At 37.5% G+C, this 21,250-nt stretch overlaps 1 protein-coding gene across 1 annotated transcript in view; it reads right to left on the bottom strand.

Annotated features, from left to right (window-relative positions):
• Nucleotides 1–2,521: 2,521 nt before the first annotated feature.
• sema6b (sema domain, transmembrane domain (TM), and cytoplasmic domain, (semaphorin) 6B) overlaps nucleotides 2,522–21,250 on the bottom strand; it is a 195,888-nt gene continuing 177,159 nt past the window's right edge. Inside the window, exon 17 of the mRNA XM_015370359.1 lies at nucleotides 2,522–5,794. Within this exon, the coding sequence (XP_015225845.1) occupies nucleotides 4,887–5,794 (908 nt within the window). The 3' untranslated portion in view covers nucleotides 2,522–4,886. The remainder of the gene's footprint in view (nucleotides 5,795–21,250) is intronic.

The following is a 21,250-nucleotide window of genomic DNA, read 5'->3' as shown; positions in this document are numbered from 1 at the left end:
AGTACTGCTTCATAGTAATAATAATAACAAGAGTGATAGTCATCAGGTTCAGCTTCTTTGTAATAATTGAAAAAAAAAAATGGCACGCCAAAGAATTGCAAATGAAACCATACACATCCCATAGGAGTTTTTAACCAAATATCCACCACAGAAAAAAACAAGAGTTAAAAAAAAAAAAAGCAAAGAAAACTTTATGCATTTACAAGTTTACAAAAAATGCAAATTCACTGGAATCTTGCTTTTGTGCTCATCCCTCTCACACATTGGCTTGGACAGGAGCCGCTGGGGGAACACATCTCCCTGCTTTTAGTCCCTGTCTCTCAACTATTTAAAGAGCATTACGAAACATACAGTACAGAGGGGGCAGTTATCAGCACTGCAGGGTTACACGTTTGAAAAAAACAAACAAAAAAACAACAACCCCAACACACAGATGATGCGGTGTGTTCGGCAAAACCAGACACACAACCTGATAAACGACAACACAGAGAGCGTAACTACTTTTGCAGGGCAAAAGCATCTACGCCTGCTGGGAGTTTTTCACATTTTGCCACATTTAAAAAACAAACCTGGAATGTTGTGTATTAGACAAACACAGTGGTGCATAGCTATGAAAAGAAAGGAACATGATAGCAGTTTCAAAAAGAAAATCTAAAAAGAACAATTTGAATGAACAATCAATCCCCTGGTACCATTTACTTCTAATACCCTGTATGAATTCTAATAGCCCTCAGAAATCACCTGGAGTAAATGGGGTAATTTAATCATAGTAAAAATACAGCTGAGCTGTTAAGACCACAGAGATTTGGTTGAGAGCATCAGGAACAAAGGCTTTCAGGAGAGATTTGGTCAATCCAAATCTGGCTCAAAAGCCTTGGTTCATTTAAAAAAAGCCATAGGAAGTCTCATTTTCAGATTGACTATAACCCAGTGGGATACAAGGGTGCTGCTCACATTTAATAATTTCTGTTTCTGGAGAAAAATTAACAGAACAGTTAACCTGGACTTACCCTCTACATGGTAAAGCACAGTAGTGACAGCATTGGGCTGTGGAGATCATTTTGGTAAGTAAGGACAGGGAACCTTATTAAAGTAAAAGTGGAGTTGAATTTAAGGACAAATTTCAAAGGATGGAAGGAAAGCATGAGAATGTGATGGAGGGTATGAGACCAAGTCATAACACACAGCCACCTCTGAAGGGATGACGCTTTGATCAAAACATATTCACATGCTGAAACGACAGGTTTAAATCTAATTGAGAAGTAGCAGTAAAACTTGGAAATTACCGGTTATGAAAACTCTCCTGCCAGTCTCAGAAAGTTTAGGTTATTTCCAAGAAAGGATGGGCAAAGCAATATTTGTTTTCTTTATTCACAGATCAGACAGCAAGAGGTGCTTCAACAAAGCACAGACTGAGGGACAGTGACTATAAATGCTCATCCTTCATTTTTTTTTTTTTTTTTTAACGATATTCAAGATTAACCTTCTATTTGCAGTTATGCACAACTTTATTATGGTCTGAAGTTTTTTATTCCATCATAGCAAAACCTCTATAGGGTATGTTAACGTATGCAAAGCACCGTGGATGTGCACACGTAGAACAAAAAAAAAAACCCTCTTTAAACTAAATAAGTGACAGAAAAGAAAAGCAATTTCCCGCATGAGAAGGTTAAGAAATGTTTGAAAGAAAAAGTTTGGCATGAAGGATTTGAGGTGAATGAAAGAGGGTGAGAGGATGGTGGTGGAGGGGGGTTCTCTGATTTCTGTTTCTGACTCATTAAATTAACCTACAGACCTTTAACAGGGAAAAACACAATGAGAACCCTGGTTTTTACTAAAAGAAGATAATACAACTGTGTTCCCAGTTGAAGGGGCTTTAAAAAAACAAAGAGCAGCTGTTGGAAGATGAGGGAAGGGAATTAGGTGAAGTATGGAGAGAAAAGGGAGGATGAAGGCTTTAATAAACAGACTTCCCTCTATGAGATTATACCTAAATTCTTTAGCTGACTTGTAATGTTGAACTTAAGTAATCAAATTGTGCTGTCAGTAAGATAACATCATGACGTACACTACCTTTATTTGAACCGGCCCCTGTCGAACTCCAGCTACGTCTCAGATTTAATTCAATTGCTTTCCCCTATTTGTCAAATGCGGTACTTGTGTTTCATGTGTGTCTGTGTATGGGGCTGGTGGCCTATAAGGAGAACAAAAGCACTGTTTGAACGAATAGTCCCTCATGGACAACGTGTCCGCAGCAATCTTCTCAGGGGGCACATCAGGCCATTAGAGGGCCGGGCATGTACTTTGCCTAATCAAGCATGTTTAGTAAAACACCAGGAGAGATGTGGAGCGAGGACTCGGATGGGTGGACACGCCACGCAGAGATAAAGAGGCCACATTTACAAACACGCGCATATAAAGAACAAGAAATGGGAACACGGATCGAGATGAGAGGCCGAGCTCACAGAGTGAGGCAATCCTCAACACTAATGACCCATTTCAGGGTTAAATGTGTAATCTCTTTAACTGCATTGCCTTGTATATGACCACTGGTGCTTGCTATATATTTATCGAGGCTATGTTTAACTGAGTTTAATTAAACACTTAACTCTTGTTCAGTCTGTCTAATTTCCTTTGGAGAAATTGTAGATCAAATCCTATATTTCAACAAATTTGTATTACAAAGATCTACCTCTACTGTCTTGCCAGTTTCTATTTTATAAGCAGCTTTAAATTTGGTTTCAAACCTGAAAGAAGCTGGACTTTCCATTTTGCATATTATATCATAGCACAAGTTTTGCTTTGGCAGTATTTTTCCTGCAGAAAAAGTTGCACAATTTCTATTCAATCTCCAATCCTGCTGGTCTTTTGCAGCAAACATTTTTTCTATGAACATTTTGAAACCTCTCACTGCAAGCCTACACTGTGGCACAATATTTTGCCTTTTGACATTTTCAATGAGCAAATTTCTTGCTTGGAGGGTTGCTGTTTGAAAAAAGTTTAATGGCTTTTACCTGTGTTTCCAGTTCTCCTGACTGTCTGAACATTAATCTACTAAATGTAATGACAAGGCAGACAATATCCATCAGGGCACAATCACCTTTATCAGTGACAAAATGTGAAAAACTCCAGGGATGTGAATACTCTTGCAATGCAGTGTACATTAGCAAGTGTCCACACAAAGCCATGACACAGTTAGCATCTCTAAGAATAAGGCGGACCAAGATGAAATTATAGGAAGGGTGGGGCGAGAGAGAAACTGATCACAGCTGTTTCTTGCACTTAATATGAGCAACACAATGATGTAAACAAGCCCTCAGAGACTCCCTCATACACAAACCGACAGATGCAAACAGAGGTAAATACCACCTTTTACTGAACACTGACCCAGATGGATTAAAGCTAAGCATATCTACATTTGAATCAAGAACAGATGAAAGAGGACAAAAAACATAAAACATGAAAAGACCAGACAACAGAGTGAAAGAGAAACTCCACACCCAAGTGAATGCATGGCCATCTGTTTTCCTTATCCAGCTTTTGTTGGGATACACACCAAGAAGAAAGAAAAGGAACGAAGCCTCATGGGCTGACCATTGTGATGCTTAGCTGTGTCCTGACACTGACCCATACCGCAGCTCTGGGCCTTAGACCCTCCCTACAATGCCCAACAAGTGATTCACCTCAACTGGTGATCCACAGGAAAGGCTTGAACCTGACTGGATGATGCTGAACTCTCCTCATTGCTATTCTGCTACACTGTGGTGAGTCAGATCCCTAACTCTTAATTGTTATTTGTGGCCACAGTTTCTTCCTGCGCCTGGGGCACAAAGAGGCTCAGTGTCGGGCAGAGGAGAGTGAATGGAGCTCCCAAGCGGCCGAGCCTCTCTACCTCAGTCAGATCACCAGACAGCAGCAGCTCACATTCCCCTTTTTCAAATGCACTACGGAGCCCAGTGGGGCCTTATTTTGGGTTGGGCGGACTGGTGCCTGTTGATAGGCAGAAACTGTTTGTCTTCATTGTAAAGACTGATTTTATAAAAATACTTAAATTTTCTTTTTAATGTCATTGTCATTATATAGCTAATTATTGCTTTCTCTTCCTCCATCATGGCTCTGTACAGCCCTAACTAGCCACTGATCAGCCAGTAAGGCTTCTGATTGGTACACACAATTAAAATTACACACAATAAAACCATCTCTTTATAAACAATATTATCATCGATTTCATTATATAGCCATACTTCACAGTTAAGACAGGACGCTGGTTGGGGTTGTTGCCAAACACACCCATATATGATGCAAGATTTCTGTCTTTTTTCAGTCATTGCCCTCTGGCAGAAGTACAACAGTGTTGTCTCATCTTATATCCAAAGTAAAGCACATTGTTGTCTGCTGGATGCCACTGGCACAAGAAAACCAACAAGAGACGAAAACATGTCACCACAAGACCATCCTTGGTGACTTGTCAATGAACAAAATGGTCCAGGGGGGTCTTTGACATTTGCCGCTGTGAGGAACATTGTCTTTTTTTAAGAATAAAACTTTCAATTATCCTTTACAGAAGGTTCCTCTTTCAGCTTGGCCCCTCTCTCTACCTTCCTATTAGACTCATATCAGAGCTATGAACTGTGGTTGGCATACCACAGATTATGAACAGAGAAATCTCTATGATTTGAGAATTTTCTCAGCCTTTACCCTTTTTTTTCTCTGTCTCTCTCTATAGTTTGCTGAATGATGTCAGAACATTAAATGACAGTGAGAGAGGAGAGAAAGGATAAGGTAGGATCAGGACGGTGAGTCAAAGGGGTTGAAATTTTCCAGTTATTTGTTGGCAGGAATGGGATTTTCAGAGAGCTTGGTATCAATGTTCACCCGGCATCAACTCATTGGCCACTAGGGGTGTGCTCACTGATGTTCTTCCCAAGAAGGTGGCTGAATTCAGCCAGATCTCCAAGACCTCGAGGCCCATGCACTTCTGGCCTGATGAGACCCTGGCGCTGAGCGTAATAGGGAACGCCATTGTTGCTGTTGTAGTTGAGGGCCTCATGACTCCAACGAGGCTCTCCGTAGTCCACATGTGGGGTGGGAGCGGAGACCACCCTACGGCGATCAGGTGAATCCTGTGGTGTGGCAGGATAGATATATTCCCCCGCTGAGTTCCTCAGGCTACCAGTGGGACGACTGCCTCCGTGCTCTCCTCTTTGAGTGGCAAGAATAAGGTAACGCTGGCGATCTGAGTGTGGGGGAAGCACCACTTCACCGGGGTCCTCTATCCGTACCAAACCTCCTCCTCCTCCTCCTCCATGCAGAAACTTGGAACTCAAGTAAATGACTGCATTGTTGGGACAAGGGTTTCCAACAGAGGTGAGGAAGGTCTGGCTCTGGTCCCAGTCAGTGTCTGGGAGACGCATGACTCTTTTTTGCTGCAGCGGCGTCTGCTCAGGAGTTGGCAGTAAACCTGGGTCCATCTCTCCTTTAGGCCAACCATTGGGCATAACAAACAAGTTATCTGGCTGCGAGCGCCGTCTCTCGCCTCCACTTGTTCTGGTGACACTCATCACTGACCCACTGCGACCCGGTCCCAGCATGCTCTGCTCTTTGTCGTTCTTGCGCCGGGCGCCGTTGGCACCAGAACCACGGGAGTTCCTATGGCGGTGGCTCATGATCCAGCAGACAGTAAGACCAGAGAGAATGGCTCCTGTGGAGAAGGCTGAAACAGCCGACACCACCAGCAGGTTTACAGACACTAGGCCGTCTGGCTCCTCGATGAAACTCTCCTGAAACAGCATGCCTAAAGACAAAGAAACACAGACAGAGGAATCATCAGTCAACTGGTGGAACCATCTTAATGGTGTAAGTATTTCCTGCATTTAACTTGTGGGAGCTAATGAATAGCCAAATAAAACAACTTATTTTCTCCCTTCCCTCTGTGGGTGGGAATGAGCATATGTTTTTCAACCAAGGTAGCTCTTGTTAATTGCCTTCATCACATAAAGTGGATAGTGATTTTAATGGCTATAATAACTGTCTTCCTGATTGAGAATGGCTCTCAACCGTCACATGTTTGGCAACATTAGTTTTAGGGGAGAAAAGGCAAGTCTGCAAGTAATGGTGAGTTAAAAATCAAATGTCTACATACAATAAAATTGACCCTGTTTACAGTATACAACAGAAGTGAGGTCAACCGTTTGGGATTTCATCTACAATAATTCAGGTACACAAAATTACATTGTGTCTAACAGCATTACATCTAAATTGAAAAAAAATGAATAATTACTTTCATTAAGAAAAGAAAATAAAAAAAAGCCATGGAGCAAAAGATACACACCCTTTTGTTTTACATACACAAAAATAATTAATTATTTGTATATGTACATTTTCAAAGTGAACAAGATACATAGTACCTTTATAAAATGCCTAGATAAATGCAGCCCTATGTATTGTTTGAAAAGCTATATATTGTTTCATGCATATCATTTTACTGGCTTCACAAATGACTATAGTTGTAATCAGGAGGTAAAGAATACCCCACCAAACTAATGATCAGAAATCTTGAGGTGTGTTTTTCGCCGATATAATGAAACACAACATGGATCATGTATTTCTTTCCATGGCGTTAGCAAAATTTAATCAGCAAATCTATGATTAATTATATGAGTATCAATTAAATATACAGATTTTTTTAAGAAGTGGATATAATTATTTCCTGATATGATAAATATTTCATTGTACTGCATTGAAGCACATCACTAATTACAATAAACTGTCACACACCCATCAAAGTCAAGAAAACCATAGATGTCTGATTAGCTGCCTCTCACTGAGCAAGATGAGACAACATCTTGGTTTTCTTTTACTTAAAAAAACTAGAAAACTATTAAATAATGTTCTAAACATGTTTCCGTTTATTTACAGCATATTGGGTAGGCTGCATCTCCAGCCTCTAAATCTGTAGTTTGCTCTCAGAATCTTTTGAGAGCATGCGATCAGTGTTAGTCAGTAGGCGGGGCTAACATTCATTGTGCTGGAGTCACTGGCAGCTTCCAACATTCTAGACCACAGCAAGCTCTCTCATAAGCTTATTAGATATATTTCAGACCTAACTAGGGGTATAGAGGCTGGAGTTGCTCACTCAATGCACTGCAAGTAAATTTTAACATGTTGTTGAAGTTATTTCAGAAATTATCAGCAATAATATTGCCTTTAGAATAAACAAAACATCAAGAAATAACTTGTTACATCTTTGTCAGTGAGAAGCAGCCAATCAGATGTCAGGTTTTCTATGCAAACAGCTCAAGACCCGCCTCCTTTACTTTAATGAATGTGTAACATTAAAAAAAAGCCATGGCATGCTTCAGTGAAAGTATAAAGTAATCTATTACATCATGAAATAATCGTATTTACTTATGATTAAAAAATATTAATCACTATATAGATAATTAATTCTGTATCAATTTCCATCCATCCATCCATCCATCCATCCATCCATCCATCCATCCATCCATCCATCCATCCATCCATCCATCCATTTTTGGACTGTTGGAGGAAGCTGGAGTACCAGGAGAGAACCCATGCATGCATTGGGAGAAAATGGAAACACCCCAGGAATCAAACCCAGGACCTTCTTGCTCCAATGCAACCGTGCTAACTGTACAAACCTTGTAACCCTGTATTTATTTTCTGTTTTATTAAATCAATGATACATAAAAAATGATTCCATAAGTTACCTATTTATTGTATTGTGGCACTTGTCATTTTCTATATCAGTGTTTCCCAAATGGGGGTTACGCGTACCCCTAGTGTTCTGCGTGAGCATTGCAAGGGGTACATGAAAATATGTTATTTCTTAGGTTGTAAAGTAAAATGGGACTCTGATCTGTTTTGCTTTGTGGGGACCCAACTGAAAAAAGAAACAAGCTTTTATCAAAAAAAAGTTAGTTTTTCTCATATGTTTGAATTCACCTTCAGCTGTGACACACATCCAAACCAAGCAGAGGAACAGACTGGCTCTAGAGAACAGTCTGGGATCAGCTGTTTTTCACATTGAGCTATCGGAGCTCAACAAAGCAGCTCAGGTGTCTTGATGAAAACAAAGTTAAACTAAATAAGTTTTTTTTTTCTTTAGATTTTACGGCACTAGGGGCTCGTTTTTCCGACAGTAGGCTGACAGGAAAGGGGGTATGAGAGAGAGGGAGAGACATGCGGGAAAGGACCACAGGCTGGATTCGAAGCCGGTCGCCCGTGTCGAGGACTAAGGCCTCCGTACATGGTTCATGTGCACTAACCACTGCCCCACCTACACACCAAACAAAATAAGTTTAATTGAATAATTAATTGAAAAATGCAGATCAAGAGAGTTACTCAGAGGAGCTCCAGTTTTATAAATACAGGTGTATTATATGATTTTATTTTGCATTTATTTCAATTTCTTACTAATTTCCAGGCAACATATCTATATTGTTTTTTTTTTATTATTTGAGATGGAAAGCATAAAATTATAAAGATCGAATTCTCAAATTAAAAGATTAAGTAAAATAGTCTTTATTTCAGGTATTGTACATTTCATTTTTGGACATTCATCAATACTTTTGACTGAAAAGGGTACACTGCTGTGTATGCATGAGCTAAAGGAATTTTTTTTATCAAAGTTCAGAGCATTTATAATGTGATGATGGGCAGTGCAAATTACTTTGTAAAATTATAATTTCTTTCATATCAATCATAAAAGTACAAAAATATTGTAAATCCAAAAGTATTATCTTTGAAGATAGATGGCATTCATCCTGCTGAGGAAATATAACTATTACAGTAATATAAATGGTAATGAAACAAGGGACATGTGGTTACAGGAATACTGTAGCATTAAGATCAAATGCTGCTTTCACAAGTACTACAATTACTGTGAGCAGTTTAAATTATTTCAACCTCTTAGAAGATTCCACTAGTTCACTGTAGAACATTTTTATATAGTCAATTATGTTGGAACTATTTTGTCTAATGTCGAATCTGTACAATTTTGGTTTGTTTTAGCTTAAGCTTTTTTTTTTTTTTTTACAAAATATACTGAAATATAAATTAACTGCACTTCTGTAAGCCAAGAAATATGTAAAGTTATATGTAAATATGTAAAGTTTTTTTTTAGATAAAGGACAACAGATCTCCATATGAAAGAATGTTTTATCTTTATATAAGTGTATTTAATGAACTCTATCTATGAGAAAATGCTTATGAATTATTGAAGACATGCATACAGTGAAACTACAGGACGGGCGGCCATGGATCAATTAGAAAAATGCCAGAGGAAGAAAAAAAATGTTTTTTTGGCTCAACAAGCTCCTGGGACCAACAGTGGCGAATACAATGAGGCTGTGCCAAGGGAAGCAGATTGGAGAAAAGCAAATGAGGAAAAGAAGAGTGAGTTAGAAAGAAAGAAGGATAGATAAACAGAGAGAGAGAGAGACAAAGAGTTGCCTAAAGCAAACTTAAGCATTTGGGGCCCTAGACAAACAGTAGTAATAGTTGCTAAATTACAGCAGCAATAGCAGCAGAGGCAAAGTGTCTCCTCAAGGACAGGAAAATAAATCCTTTTTCATAGAAAATTAATGGCTGTCATTAATAGGAATTGGAATCCACTTACTCACTAACACACTATGCAAAAGCGAGGCCAGAGCGTATGAGAAGGAATTAAAATCTGTGAGAAAATGATACTTTTCTAAATAAACAAACATTATTTATTTTTTTTATTTGATGAATATATTTTTAATGGGGACATGGGGAGTTGTTTGTGTAGAAGACCGTGCAGTGAGAGTCGGCCTGGTGGGTAATTAATGTGGCCTGTGGCTTTGTAATGTAAAGTGTTACTCTAGACTCATCGACATTAAGCTGAGGAATGGTAGATTAAACCCTATGAAAAACCCTTAAACCGCTGTGCCTCACCAGAGGTGATGTTATACATTTTAAACCGTTAATATGCACAAGAAGGAAGCTCGTAAATTAATGGTGATACTATATTTATGGGACCATATTTGAGAGTGAACAAGGGAAACTGCAATGACTAAACCAGCAGGTGTAACAACAGAGTGAAGAAAAAGCAATCTACAAAATCTACAGAAGCAGATTCAAGTAATGTAAATATTATCCTTTATGTAATTTAGTGCAATTACCGTAGAAGCTCAACGATATACAGAAATACTGCTTAGGATTCAAACCACAGCTGCATCCTGTGGCCTCAGAGCCGCTTGAACATCTCTAATGACAACAGCCACATATAAAACAAAAAAAAAAAGTAAAAACCAACTGTTTGAAATGTAAAAGAAACATCAAAAGCATGATAGATTTCTTAGTATATTTAAAAAACTGTTAAAACAACACAAGTCAATAAAAAAGTTAAACATTTTTTTGCTTAAACAATAAGCTAAAAATCTAAGATTGAGAATCATTGTTTCTGCCTGTAAAAAATACAATCTTATTCTTGATTTTTTTTGTGTCAAAACATGGTGCAGACAACACAATATATTCTTTCAGGGTTCCTTGTGTAATTTACAACCATAGAAAAAAAAAAACAAAAGATATGTGATGCAGAGTTTACCCAAACATAAAAAAGCCGGATGCAGAGTGAAAAACTCTCAGTTATTTATTAACTGTCAAATATCTCCACTGATCTGTAGAGCCAATGTCAACTTTAAAACATTTATGGGATCTTAACTGGTTGTTCAGGTTCAATCAAAAAATAAATTTCTAGTCTAAAGTGTACACATAGTATAGTAGTTATGCATATGAATGTGGATATTTGTAATATATTTAAACTTCAATGTTTTAAGGAGATTGAATCTATTAAAACATCAAATGATTCTTAAACAAGTACTGTACTACAATTGTCATTTTTCCTCCATAGGGTAGCATTAAAAGCGTGATTTCTCTGGGGGTTGGGTTGAGGGTATGTATGCATAATTTTGATTATATGAAGATAAATCCTGAATAATATTAAGACCATATGTCTCATTCTAGTTTAGAACTATTCTAAACTCTCCTATATAGGTCGCTTTATATAAATAAGTCCAGAATTATTGTGATTATTTCTGTGTAAAGAATCATTATTCACAACACAGATGCAGGTAAAACTTCTGCTTGAAACTATATTTTTTATTTCTTTTTCAGCAGTTAAAGATAAAGTGGAGGATTTTCGTGAATTTTTTAAAAGACCCGCCCTCTCCACTTAAAAAAAAAAAGATGAACATGCACAGCCCTGTACCCGATCCTCAGAGGGAACGCCTATTAAACGCGTGTGCACAAGGAGAAATGGGCTTATGCATGTTCAAAAGTTGCTGTTTGCATCGCTCATACAAGCTCACTTTCAAAAAGATTTGCAATTTTTCCACCACCAGTAAGTGAAAATTGGGGACGAGCAAGTAGGACAGCCTTACATAAATATATCACCAGAATGATTGACAATTAGGAGGACCACTTTTTTTCTTAAACCACCCATAAAAAGGACATCCGACCGGCACTATACCTTTAACTAAAAAAATAAATCAGGGGAGAGTCTGGAAACATATCCAGCATGATTTATATTCTTCCATTCCAGACTCATCCACCTTTGGAAAGGACTGGAGGATGTTAGGACAGCAGGACCAGAATATTGAATCTAATAGCCCTATAAACATTTCATTTAGTTTGGGAAATCTTACTATTTCTAGATAGAAATTACAGAGAAGAAAACCCTCTGTACAGTATTTGTCACTTTTCCATCTGCTACAAAAAGCTTTGAGTCTTCATGTTAGAACCACAGCTCTTAGCCTGTCAGCATGATTGCATCTACTAACATGTAATCAAATAAAAAAATGAACAGTTTCCATTGACAATGTTTTTTTTTAATATATCAGTCTCTGTATTCAAGTACAATATTGGACATATTTTGGTGGTGGATTGAAAAAGTTTTGCACTGTTATTAATGTTCATCTCAAAAGGGGGGAGAAAAAAATCACATGTAATAACAGCTGAAACGCTTGCTGTCAAGTATTTATATGAAAAAAAGGTCAACATCAATAATTAACGTTGTCTCAAGGATATTTAAATTGGTAAACAATGTCTGTGTTCCTTTAGTCAAGCTTTTCACAGCTGAACTTTTTTCTTTATAAGCCTAAGGCGTAACTAAAAGCCCAACAAAGACAGGACATTTATTAAGCCATTCATCCATTCTACACTAAAAAAAAAGTCTGAGTGCCATTTTCTAAGAAAAGGCTACAGTATGTAGCAAATTTTACAAAAAAAAATGTCTTATCAACAAAAGATGTACTTTTGTTTTGCTTGTAAATTTTACTCAACCCATATTTTTCAATTACTGTAGAAAACTTAAGCTAAAAGGTATTATTTTGCAATTTTTTATTTTTAATTAATATTTAAGCACATTTGACTCAACTTATCTAAAGCTCAACTGTAAACTACTTTGATTCATTTTAATCTGGTCAGATTCAGTTACTGTGCATTAGCTGATTAAAACAAGCAAGTAAACATCCATCTTCTCCCTCTTATTCTGTCAGGGTTGCTGCTTATCTATGGGGGAGAGGCTGGGTACACCCTGGACAGGTTACCAGTCTGATGCAGGGCAACAAAGAGACATTCAATCATGTACACACAATGAGAATCTAGAGAAGCCAATCAACTTTACAGTCATGTTTTTGGACTTTGGGAGGAAGCTGGAGTACCCAGAGAGAACCCATACATGCACAAGGAGAACATGCAACATCCACACAGAAACACCCTGGACTGAACTCAGAAACCTCTTGCTGCAAGGCAACATTGCTACAAACTGCGACCCATGCAGCCAACAAGCAAACTTTTCTATTTCTGACCTAAACATGGTCAGGCTAAGAACAAAGCATCAAGTTTACTCCTAATAGCCAAGTAAATCTGTGAAAGATATAGTGGAGGATGTTCTTCATCTGCAGCAACTTTTAAGCAGAGCGTTCACGAGAAGAAACATGCTTGTGCATGTTCTTACACATGTTCAATAGGCGTTCCCTTTTAGGAGTGGGTACAGAGTTGTACATATTAAATTTATTGGTCTTTTGATGGATATAGATTTACAAGTAAATTCTAAGTAACACATTAAATAAAATGTGTCATTTTGAAGTAAAGACACTAGCATGGCTATAGGCAGTAAATTTTAGATAAAACAGTAATTTCAACCTTAGCAGTAAAATTAATATTTACAGGAACAAAAAGTCATTTTTTCGGTGTATGTCACTAATGATTGCACTTCAGAGCTCAGACAAAGGATCCCAAAAGCTGTCAATACAAATCAACGTATTTAACAAGTTTGTCTTTTCCATTGATTGGAACCTGCCGTAAATCAACAGGCCATGTTGGTGAATCAATATCCTTCCAGCTCTAATTAGTCCTTTATTACCGGCCTGATAAGCCGGGTGATCCGCATGGAAGCAAGTTGTAGTTTCTGCTTGTTAATGATGTGGCAGCAACATTTCAGCTCTTCCCATCATTAGAGAAATCCCTCTGTGCATTTTCAGTCATTTTCTATCAGGTTATTAAGGTGAAATTATGCTAAATTTGGCTTTAATTCACTCTTTTTTATGATGCCATGACCCTCTTTCCCTAATTTCATTTTACATCAGCTCTCTATAATTTCAGCACCACTTCTGAATATTAATTTTCATGAGAAAAAAAACTCCTGATGTAGTAGGTCTGGGCTATTACAGAGCATTTAGTAACGTGTTTGGTTTTTTTTTTCTATTAAAGGTTTCCCTAGATGGTATGCTTTTCTGAACTGCATGATCCAAAATAACTTGAAGTTATAGAAACCTCTTAAAAGCTTCCTAAATATTTTCTAACCATTATCATTAATAATCTTTCACATTGTGCATCTGGAGTTTTATTTGAAAATATCTATCATATATCCTTAAAAACTACCATAAAGAAATGTTAAGAGGCCATTAATGTAAAAATATGCTTGAAAATGTAGTTAGGATCTTGGCAGGATGTAAAGGGCCTTGCCAAAGTATTCATATATGTAATTTACATTTAAAGCGGCAGTCTTTTGAGGGTCGTCTTGACCAGCTTTGCACATATTGAGAGAGCCATTTCCTAACCATTCTTTTTCACAAAACTATGCAACCGCTGTTAGATTAACTGGAAAGTGTCTGTGGACAATAGTTTTTCAAATAATGTACTAGATTTTTCAATTTAAATCAGGAGTGGATCATGAGGTTTAATCCTATTCATTATACTGTAGCTTTTTAAAGAATGTTTAGTCTTCCTGCCGTATTGAAAGTGCTCACATGCCTCAAATCCTTTGCAGCCTCTAGCATGAAATTCTCCTGTACTGACCTGTATTCAGCTTCACACTTCATCATGGGACATAACTCTGACTGACCTTCCTGTACCTGCTGAAGGTTTCCAACACCACAGATTGATCCAACCAACACTGTTTCACAAAAGGAATGGTTCGTTCAAAGTGATTTGCAGGGTTAGATTTCTGAGAAACCAAACACAGTGGTTACATTTCAAATATGACAGGACCCATTTGTTCCACTTTTTTTCAGTGTCTTCTGCAAAGCTTGTGCAAACAGAGTCATGTTTACAAAAGAGTTTTGCATTATGAATAAATTGAATAAGTCACTTCCCCTAAAAAGCCCAAATTGTGGACTAGAGGAAGAATACTATCTGAGCCGTGAATCTTGACATTTTTCAAAGGAGAACTTAACTACATCCTAATATGACGGACTCGCAGTTTGGTTGGACGACCATGTTTTGCTAGGTGAGCAGTTTAGCTTTATCCTTGATTTTAATTTTTTACATTGTTTAAGGGCACAAAATGTTTAAAGGACTTTAGGACAAACAGAAAAACTACAGATCTTGAACAAATTGGTGAAGAAAATTGAGCTTATATTCTATGCTCAGTGGAGAATGGCGATGTGAGTAAATCAGCGGATTAGGAACTACTGACAAAGAAAGCAAACAGGCTTACTGATGTAAGGTGAATATTTAACAGAAATGAAGCCAAATTTGACTCAAGGTACAAACTAAGTGGTGGGAGACTAACACTGATCAGAGAGAAATAAATCCAAATGCTCAAAGAACAGAACTGGACTGTTCTCCCTGCTGCCCTCTAGGAAGAAGCTTCGCAGCATCGATGCAGTGCCAGCAGATTCTGCAAAAGTTTCTTCCCCACCAAAATCAGACTGCTGAACTGTTGAAATAACGCTAAATCATGTCACAGACTCTGCATCACACTGATAACACCAAACCAAAAATACTGCATAATTTGTACCATATATGTGTTATGGTCTCTTATGTTTAATGCATATTGTACACTGTCTGTACACTGCTCACCTGTGGACTTCATATAGAAATATCTATCTGTCTGTCTGTCTATTACCTGTGTTCATTCATTAAAACGGCAAGAACTCACCTCTGCCTCTCTGCCTTTGCATTTGGGTCCTCAAACCTCAACCAAACATTGACAATATATTAATGCTCTGAACGTTCATATCAATGCGTTTTTTTTTTTTGCACCATGTTTTTTTTTCTCCCACGGTATTAACATTTGGTCACTGCTGCACTTTATGGAATAGAAATGTTAATTTACTGTCAGAAAAGCTTTACTAAATGAAATACCGTTTTCATACACTCTGTGTATACAAAATGACAATGAAAGTTGTCTAAGTCTATAAGAACACAAAGAAATGAACCAAATAGGAATTAACCAACAGCATTCTAGCAATAATGAACACAGAGAACAAAGATCCTTGAATATGTTGGATTTTAAAGCATGTTGTCTGTTTAGGACATTGCTTTAAAACCTATCTCTGTCTTTTTTTATAATCTTTTCCCTTGCCTTACTGCTATGTTCCACGGTCTTCATAATGCTATTGTTGTACAAACCTCTAAAGCATTCACAGCATGGCTGCATTTATACTGACACTAAAAACTTTCTCATATTATTTTCTTGATTCGTGACTTCCATAGTTATTTATACTGCACTTTATTTAGGGATAGTATCATGGAGTCATTTTCATTCTTCTTCACAGCTATGCACAACTGTTCGCCGGTCTGCAATACTAAGACCCAATGAAATACATTAGTAAGTTGAAGGGCAGAGACATGTGAAAAAGGTGGTTTCAGGGGTAACAAAACTTTGCACGGCCGTGTAGGGGTTTTCATTGTTTCCTTTTGTACAGTTTAAATTTGGGATACTCTATAAAGCTTGGAACTCAACGCTCACTCATTCTGCCACTTTGAATTGAAAAAGCTTCCTAGCCTGATAAACCATTTGTGAGATTAAATGTGTATTTTAGTTTGGCCGTGATAAATGAGACATTGGAAGATTGTTGATGAAAACAACTCGTTGTCTTTCAAACAACGTTTGTGCCTATTGGCCAAGGCTCTGACCAATGAGCTCAAACAGCATGTCGGTAAAACAGCGAATATGTCCTTCTTAAAAATGAAAGAGCGTAGAGCCTCTTCCTGCTCACGTTTTAACGAAAACCCCAAGTCTAATCCTTCCAAAACTGATTCCAAAGCTGAGTCAAACGAGAACTGTTCAATAGTTGTTGCCATCTTCCTTGTGCGATCTCCATCGTCGCACAGCTTTGTTATCATGCCCTCAAGCACACACACACACACACACACAAGCGAAACGTCTTTAAACCTGAAAACAAAGTCCAGTGGATTTTTTTTTATTTTTTTACTTTTTTGGAATGTTTATTTAACCTTTGATGTGGTCTCAAAGCCAGCCTATTGTTTACTGAACCTAGCCAGTTTTTTTAAAATGCAAAAGCACAGATGGAAATATGGCCTTTTTTAACAACAAGAAAAAAAAAAGCATTATCAGAGTCGCAGATGTTACAGGAAAGAAATCTCCTGGTTATAACAGACACAAGTAAAACAGGTCAACAGGATCAGGTTTATACAATCGACCCCAGCCTGAATGGCCTTCTAAACCAAAATGAAGGCACAGACCCTTTCAGAGAAAAGAAAATAATAAATATACATACTTTATCTTTTATGCATTCTACATCTGGTAATGTTCTGCAGAGGTTATAGATGCCTCTCTGACATTTATCTCCACTGTGGTTCAGGGTTGCTGTGTGACACTTCTGATTAAGTTCTGCATACTTCAATAACACTGCTGTCACATTTACACAGAGGGAATGGTCCTGGCAGAATGGAGGCAGACTCGTTCGGTTTCTCCTGCACATGGACATCCTATTATGTTTGAGGATATAGTATAGCTACACAAACATTCTTTAGCCAATTCTCCAAAGTTCTCTGCTGGATGCACAGATATTTACCAGTATGTGTTTGCTGTTGTGACACATTTGGCTGTATACTAGCAGGGGTGACAATAAAAACAGCTGGCTGGGCATTCTGTCCTTCCAAAACTTCTTACCCAATCCCGATCACTTGTTAAAGCTTAATGGAAGCCAACAGGCTGCCTGTCAGCCTGACGAATACTGAGCTGTTTGTCTGACGGTTTCCAGCTCCAATTACAGCATAACGAGGAGAGGAATGGGGAGGCAAGCCAAAGAGAGGAAAGAGACTTTTACAGTATGTTTGCTGAAAGGAATTGGGAGGACAAGTTAAGAAATGAGACAAAAGAGATAACACAAAAGGGTTGAAAGTACAAGAGGAGGATTCATCCAAAGAGGACAGCTCAGGCAAAAAAGAGCAGATAGGAGATGATCAAAGCAGTGAACAGGAAAAGAAAAAGGTGAACGAGGAGCAAGAAGGACTACAGCTGCTACTAACATTACCTGATGTGTATTTGTGTCGATAAAGTTTACACCAGTTTATAATATGTAAAGTAAAATCACATTGTAGTTTAATTCCTAAATGGATTGTTTCCTCTTTTGTTAACTTCACTTCAGTGCATCCTCCTGCACTCCCAGATCCTATTGTTATTTCCTTTTTAACCGTTTCTTCATTTCTCTCTTGTACTAACCTATCCTTTGATATGTCAGCATGATGGGAGTCGTTTGGATTTCCAAAGAGATGCCAAGAGCATTCATATACATATATATATAATTTATTATTCACTCTGTTGCTTTTTGAAAAGCTTAATTCTTCTTCTACATTTTATAAATCTTCTTTATGTGGTTTTCTTCTCTAAGTACAACCAGTAAGGAACCCCTTACAGAGCTCTTCTAATTAGGGGTGTGGAAAAAAAATCTGTATGGCGATGTATAACGATTTTTGGCCGCCCAATATAATATTGATCTTTCTGCTCCTAATATCTATTTAAAAAAACAAACAAAAAAACAACAAAAATACAAAACTTTTTTTCCCCAGAAACAATTGGAGTAAATGCCACACTGCTGCTCTGGCAGCTGCTGCCATGGAGCCCTTTTGCTATGCGGCATGGCAGGATTTCTGTAGTAGAGGAGGTCAGCGGCAGATGCAGACTCAAGCCCCAAACAACTAAGCTACTAAAACAACAATATTCCAATATTATGATAATATCGCATTGTGACCAACTATCGTGAAGCATATTGTTTTGCAACACCTATGACAATTCTCACCCCTAGTTGTAATGTAGTCAAAAAGAATAATTTAAAATCTTTTCGTGGTTTTGGGTCTGGTCTAATCACTCAATTATTACATTTATGTTTCAACTTGCACTCAATTATGCATATGAATATAATAAATGAAGAGTAATTTTGGTTTAAAGGAGAAGTCTGGTCATATTTAGAACTAACTAACTTCTTAAAGTACTTTAAATGATTTAATAATTTCATAAATTAAATAATGAAATTATTACATGCTGTTCAATGAATGATAAGTGTTTTTAATTAAGAGTAAGTTTCATTTGAATGTGCTTTACTGGAGACATCCATGTTTGTCAAAGAACACTACTGTCACCTACTGGTTTGTGACATCACAGTGCGGCATCGGTTGTTGATCAAGTCCCAATGGTGTATCTGGTGTTTGTCACAACACGCTTTTATTAAAGTCATCTTGAAAACATTCTTCTTCGAAATGTTGGCTGTATTCTTCATACTTTTCCTCTGGCCATAAGTTCTATGGCAAATTCTCCCTCTTCAAGTTGGCAATCCAACGATGAACCCGTCCATGTTGGATCATGAATCGGAAAGGTGAAATAACAATTTTTTCTTCACTTTTACCCGATGTATTACAACATCCAACTGCCATGCACGTGGGCATTGTCAGTTTAACTATAGCTCTGCTGAATTTCAATGGTGAAATCCTCTCGAATCTTAAATAATTGTTGTTGATTGCAGATGTGTCTAGTAGTTCCCATTGATTTTGCTTGTAAAGCGGGGAGAATGGCGCTAGGCTTACCGCACAGTGATGTGTCTGGACTCAGTGATCAAGACGAAAGTTGTTACTTTTATTTTTTTACTGATTAGCGCTAAATTATTTAAATCACCGCAAACATATCAGTTTTAGGTATAGATAATGGTCCATTGATCATTCCTTGCTGAGCTGATTTTTTCCTTTAAGATATCCATCCACACAAAAACCTCTGGATTATATTTTTATTGTTCTGTCTATCGAATTGTGCATGGGGCATTATAAGATGTATTCATCTATCTATCTGTCTGTAAAACATATATAAACATGTAGCATTTTTGCTAATTAATCAATTTTAGAGCTTTTTTGAAGTTGCCTATGTTCTTATAGGTTTCCTTATAAAAGCTAGACATCAAAACCTCTTTTCACTTCTAGAGAGTACAACAGAATACATGCATAGTAAACAGGGCTTATCCAACCTGAAAAAAAAAGCGACTCACAGTCTCCCAGTGGACCTGTTGATGGCATAAGCACACTCTTCTAAGCTTGATAGGTTAGGGCTGTGTCATGGAGCAGCCAGTGATCTGAAGAGCTTTCATCTCCACAATCTATCACTTCTATGCATTATGCTGTGTTTAAGAACAAAGTCATAGCACTCCACAGTGAATATGTTTGCATTGATGTAGGAATATGAATGTGTTTTAATAACTACAAGCACACTTTACTTAAATCCATGCTTGACTGACTTTACTTTTATCATACTCTGCTTATTCTTTGTTTAAAGGCTTTATTTCTGTTTCAACTGCTCTATTTTCCTCAACAACTCTTATACATTGGTTTTAACTAATTGTTTTTCTTTTTTGATCACACTCTACCATTCGGTAATCAAATTTAAAGCTCTTCAGATCACTGTTAGCTGTCCAACCAACACTGATGTGCAATTTTTTAAGCACAAAAACAAACCAATAAAAAATGAAGCAGCTTTCAAAAAAAAAACTCAGTTCCTAATTTGGACTAATCCCTGGTTAAAGGCAAACTGTGTTTACTCTCAAGATGTCTTTAAATCTGTTTATGGCTCCTCCCTGACAGCTTTCAACGTTAGGGTTTAAAAAGTTGGCTGGGATTTTTGCACTAGTCTGTTAAAAAAAAAAGGTTAAGAAAAATTTAGGACTTTATCCAGAGGGCCTGTCAGATGTGTCGCGGATGATCAATATGCTTAAACATTTATGCACTCTGGCCATTCATGTGTTTGTAATTAAAATTCTGTATAATCCGTACCTAAAACCCAATCTCGACAGATTTAGGTCTTCATCTGGGTTTGTTAGAAGGGGTGCAGCAGACTGAGAGTCAAGGTTTGCTATGATGACTACATAATCACATACCTGCACGCTCTCATAATGCATTCACATTCCTCCCTGGCTTTTCTTACTTTTTTCCGCTATCCGGAAGAGAGTCATTTTTAATTCAGCTTCATTTAGATTTCTTTTTTTGTGCTTTGGTAGTAGACGGTTTTCCGTGCGGGGTAAGTGAGGTACCTCTGTATTTGCTTCAGGGTAGGCTGTGTTAAAATCATCAGGGGGCAGTCATGTAATCAAAAGGTACAGCCTTATTTTCTTTAGAAAACTCCCCGTGAAGCTTTTTCAATGCCTGGAATGCAATCAGGAATATGTGGATTCAATTATATCAGCAGACATTTAGTTTGCTTTCCCAAATCTGTTTCAATCTTTTTGAAGGGCGGCTTAACAAGTAGTTTCAACTAAATCTAATTCAAGTACAGCCACTGGGTTGTGGTGGGCACTGCGTTGAAAGATTGTTTTATGTGCGTATTTGCAAAAACTCTGATTGGATTTTCAGTAGGAGTCAGTGTTTTGTGTTTTGTTTTTTTGTTCTCCCTACAGTGGTTCTCAACAAACTTGCTTAAAAACACATATTTCTCAACCCTTTTGTAAGTATGTCCTGATGAATTTAAATGTAAATT

The sequence above is a fragment of the Cyprinodon variegatus genome, unplaced genomic scaffold (assembly GCF_000732505.1).
Source record: "Cyprinodon variegatus isolate N-32 unplaced genomic scaffold, C_variegatus-1.0 Scaffold45, whole genome shotgun sequence".
In the NCBI taxonomy this organism is placed as follows: domain Eukaryota; kingdom Metazoa; phylum Chordata; class Actinopteri; order Cyprinodontiformes; family Cyprinodontidae; genus Cyprinodon; species Cyprinodon variegatus.
This window is presented reverse-complemented; position numbering and strand designations above follow the sequence as displayed.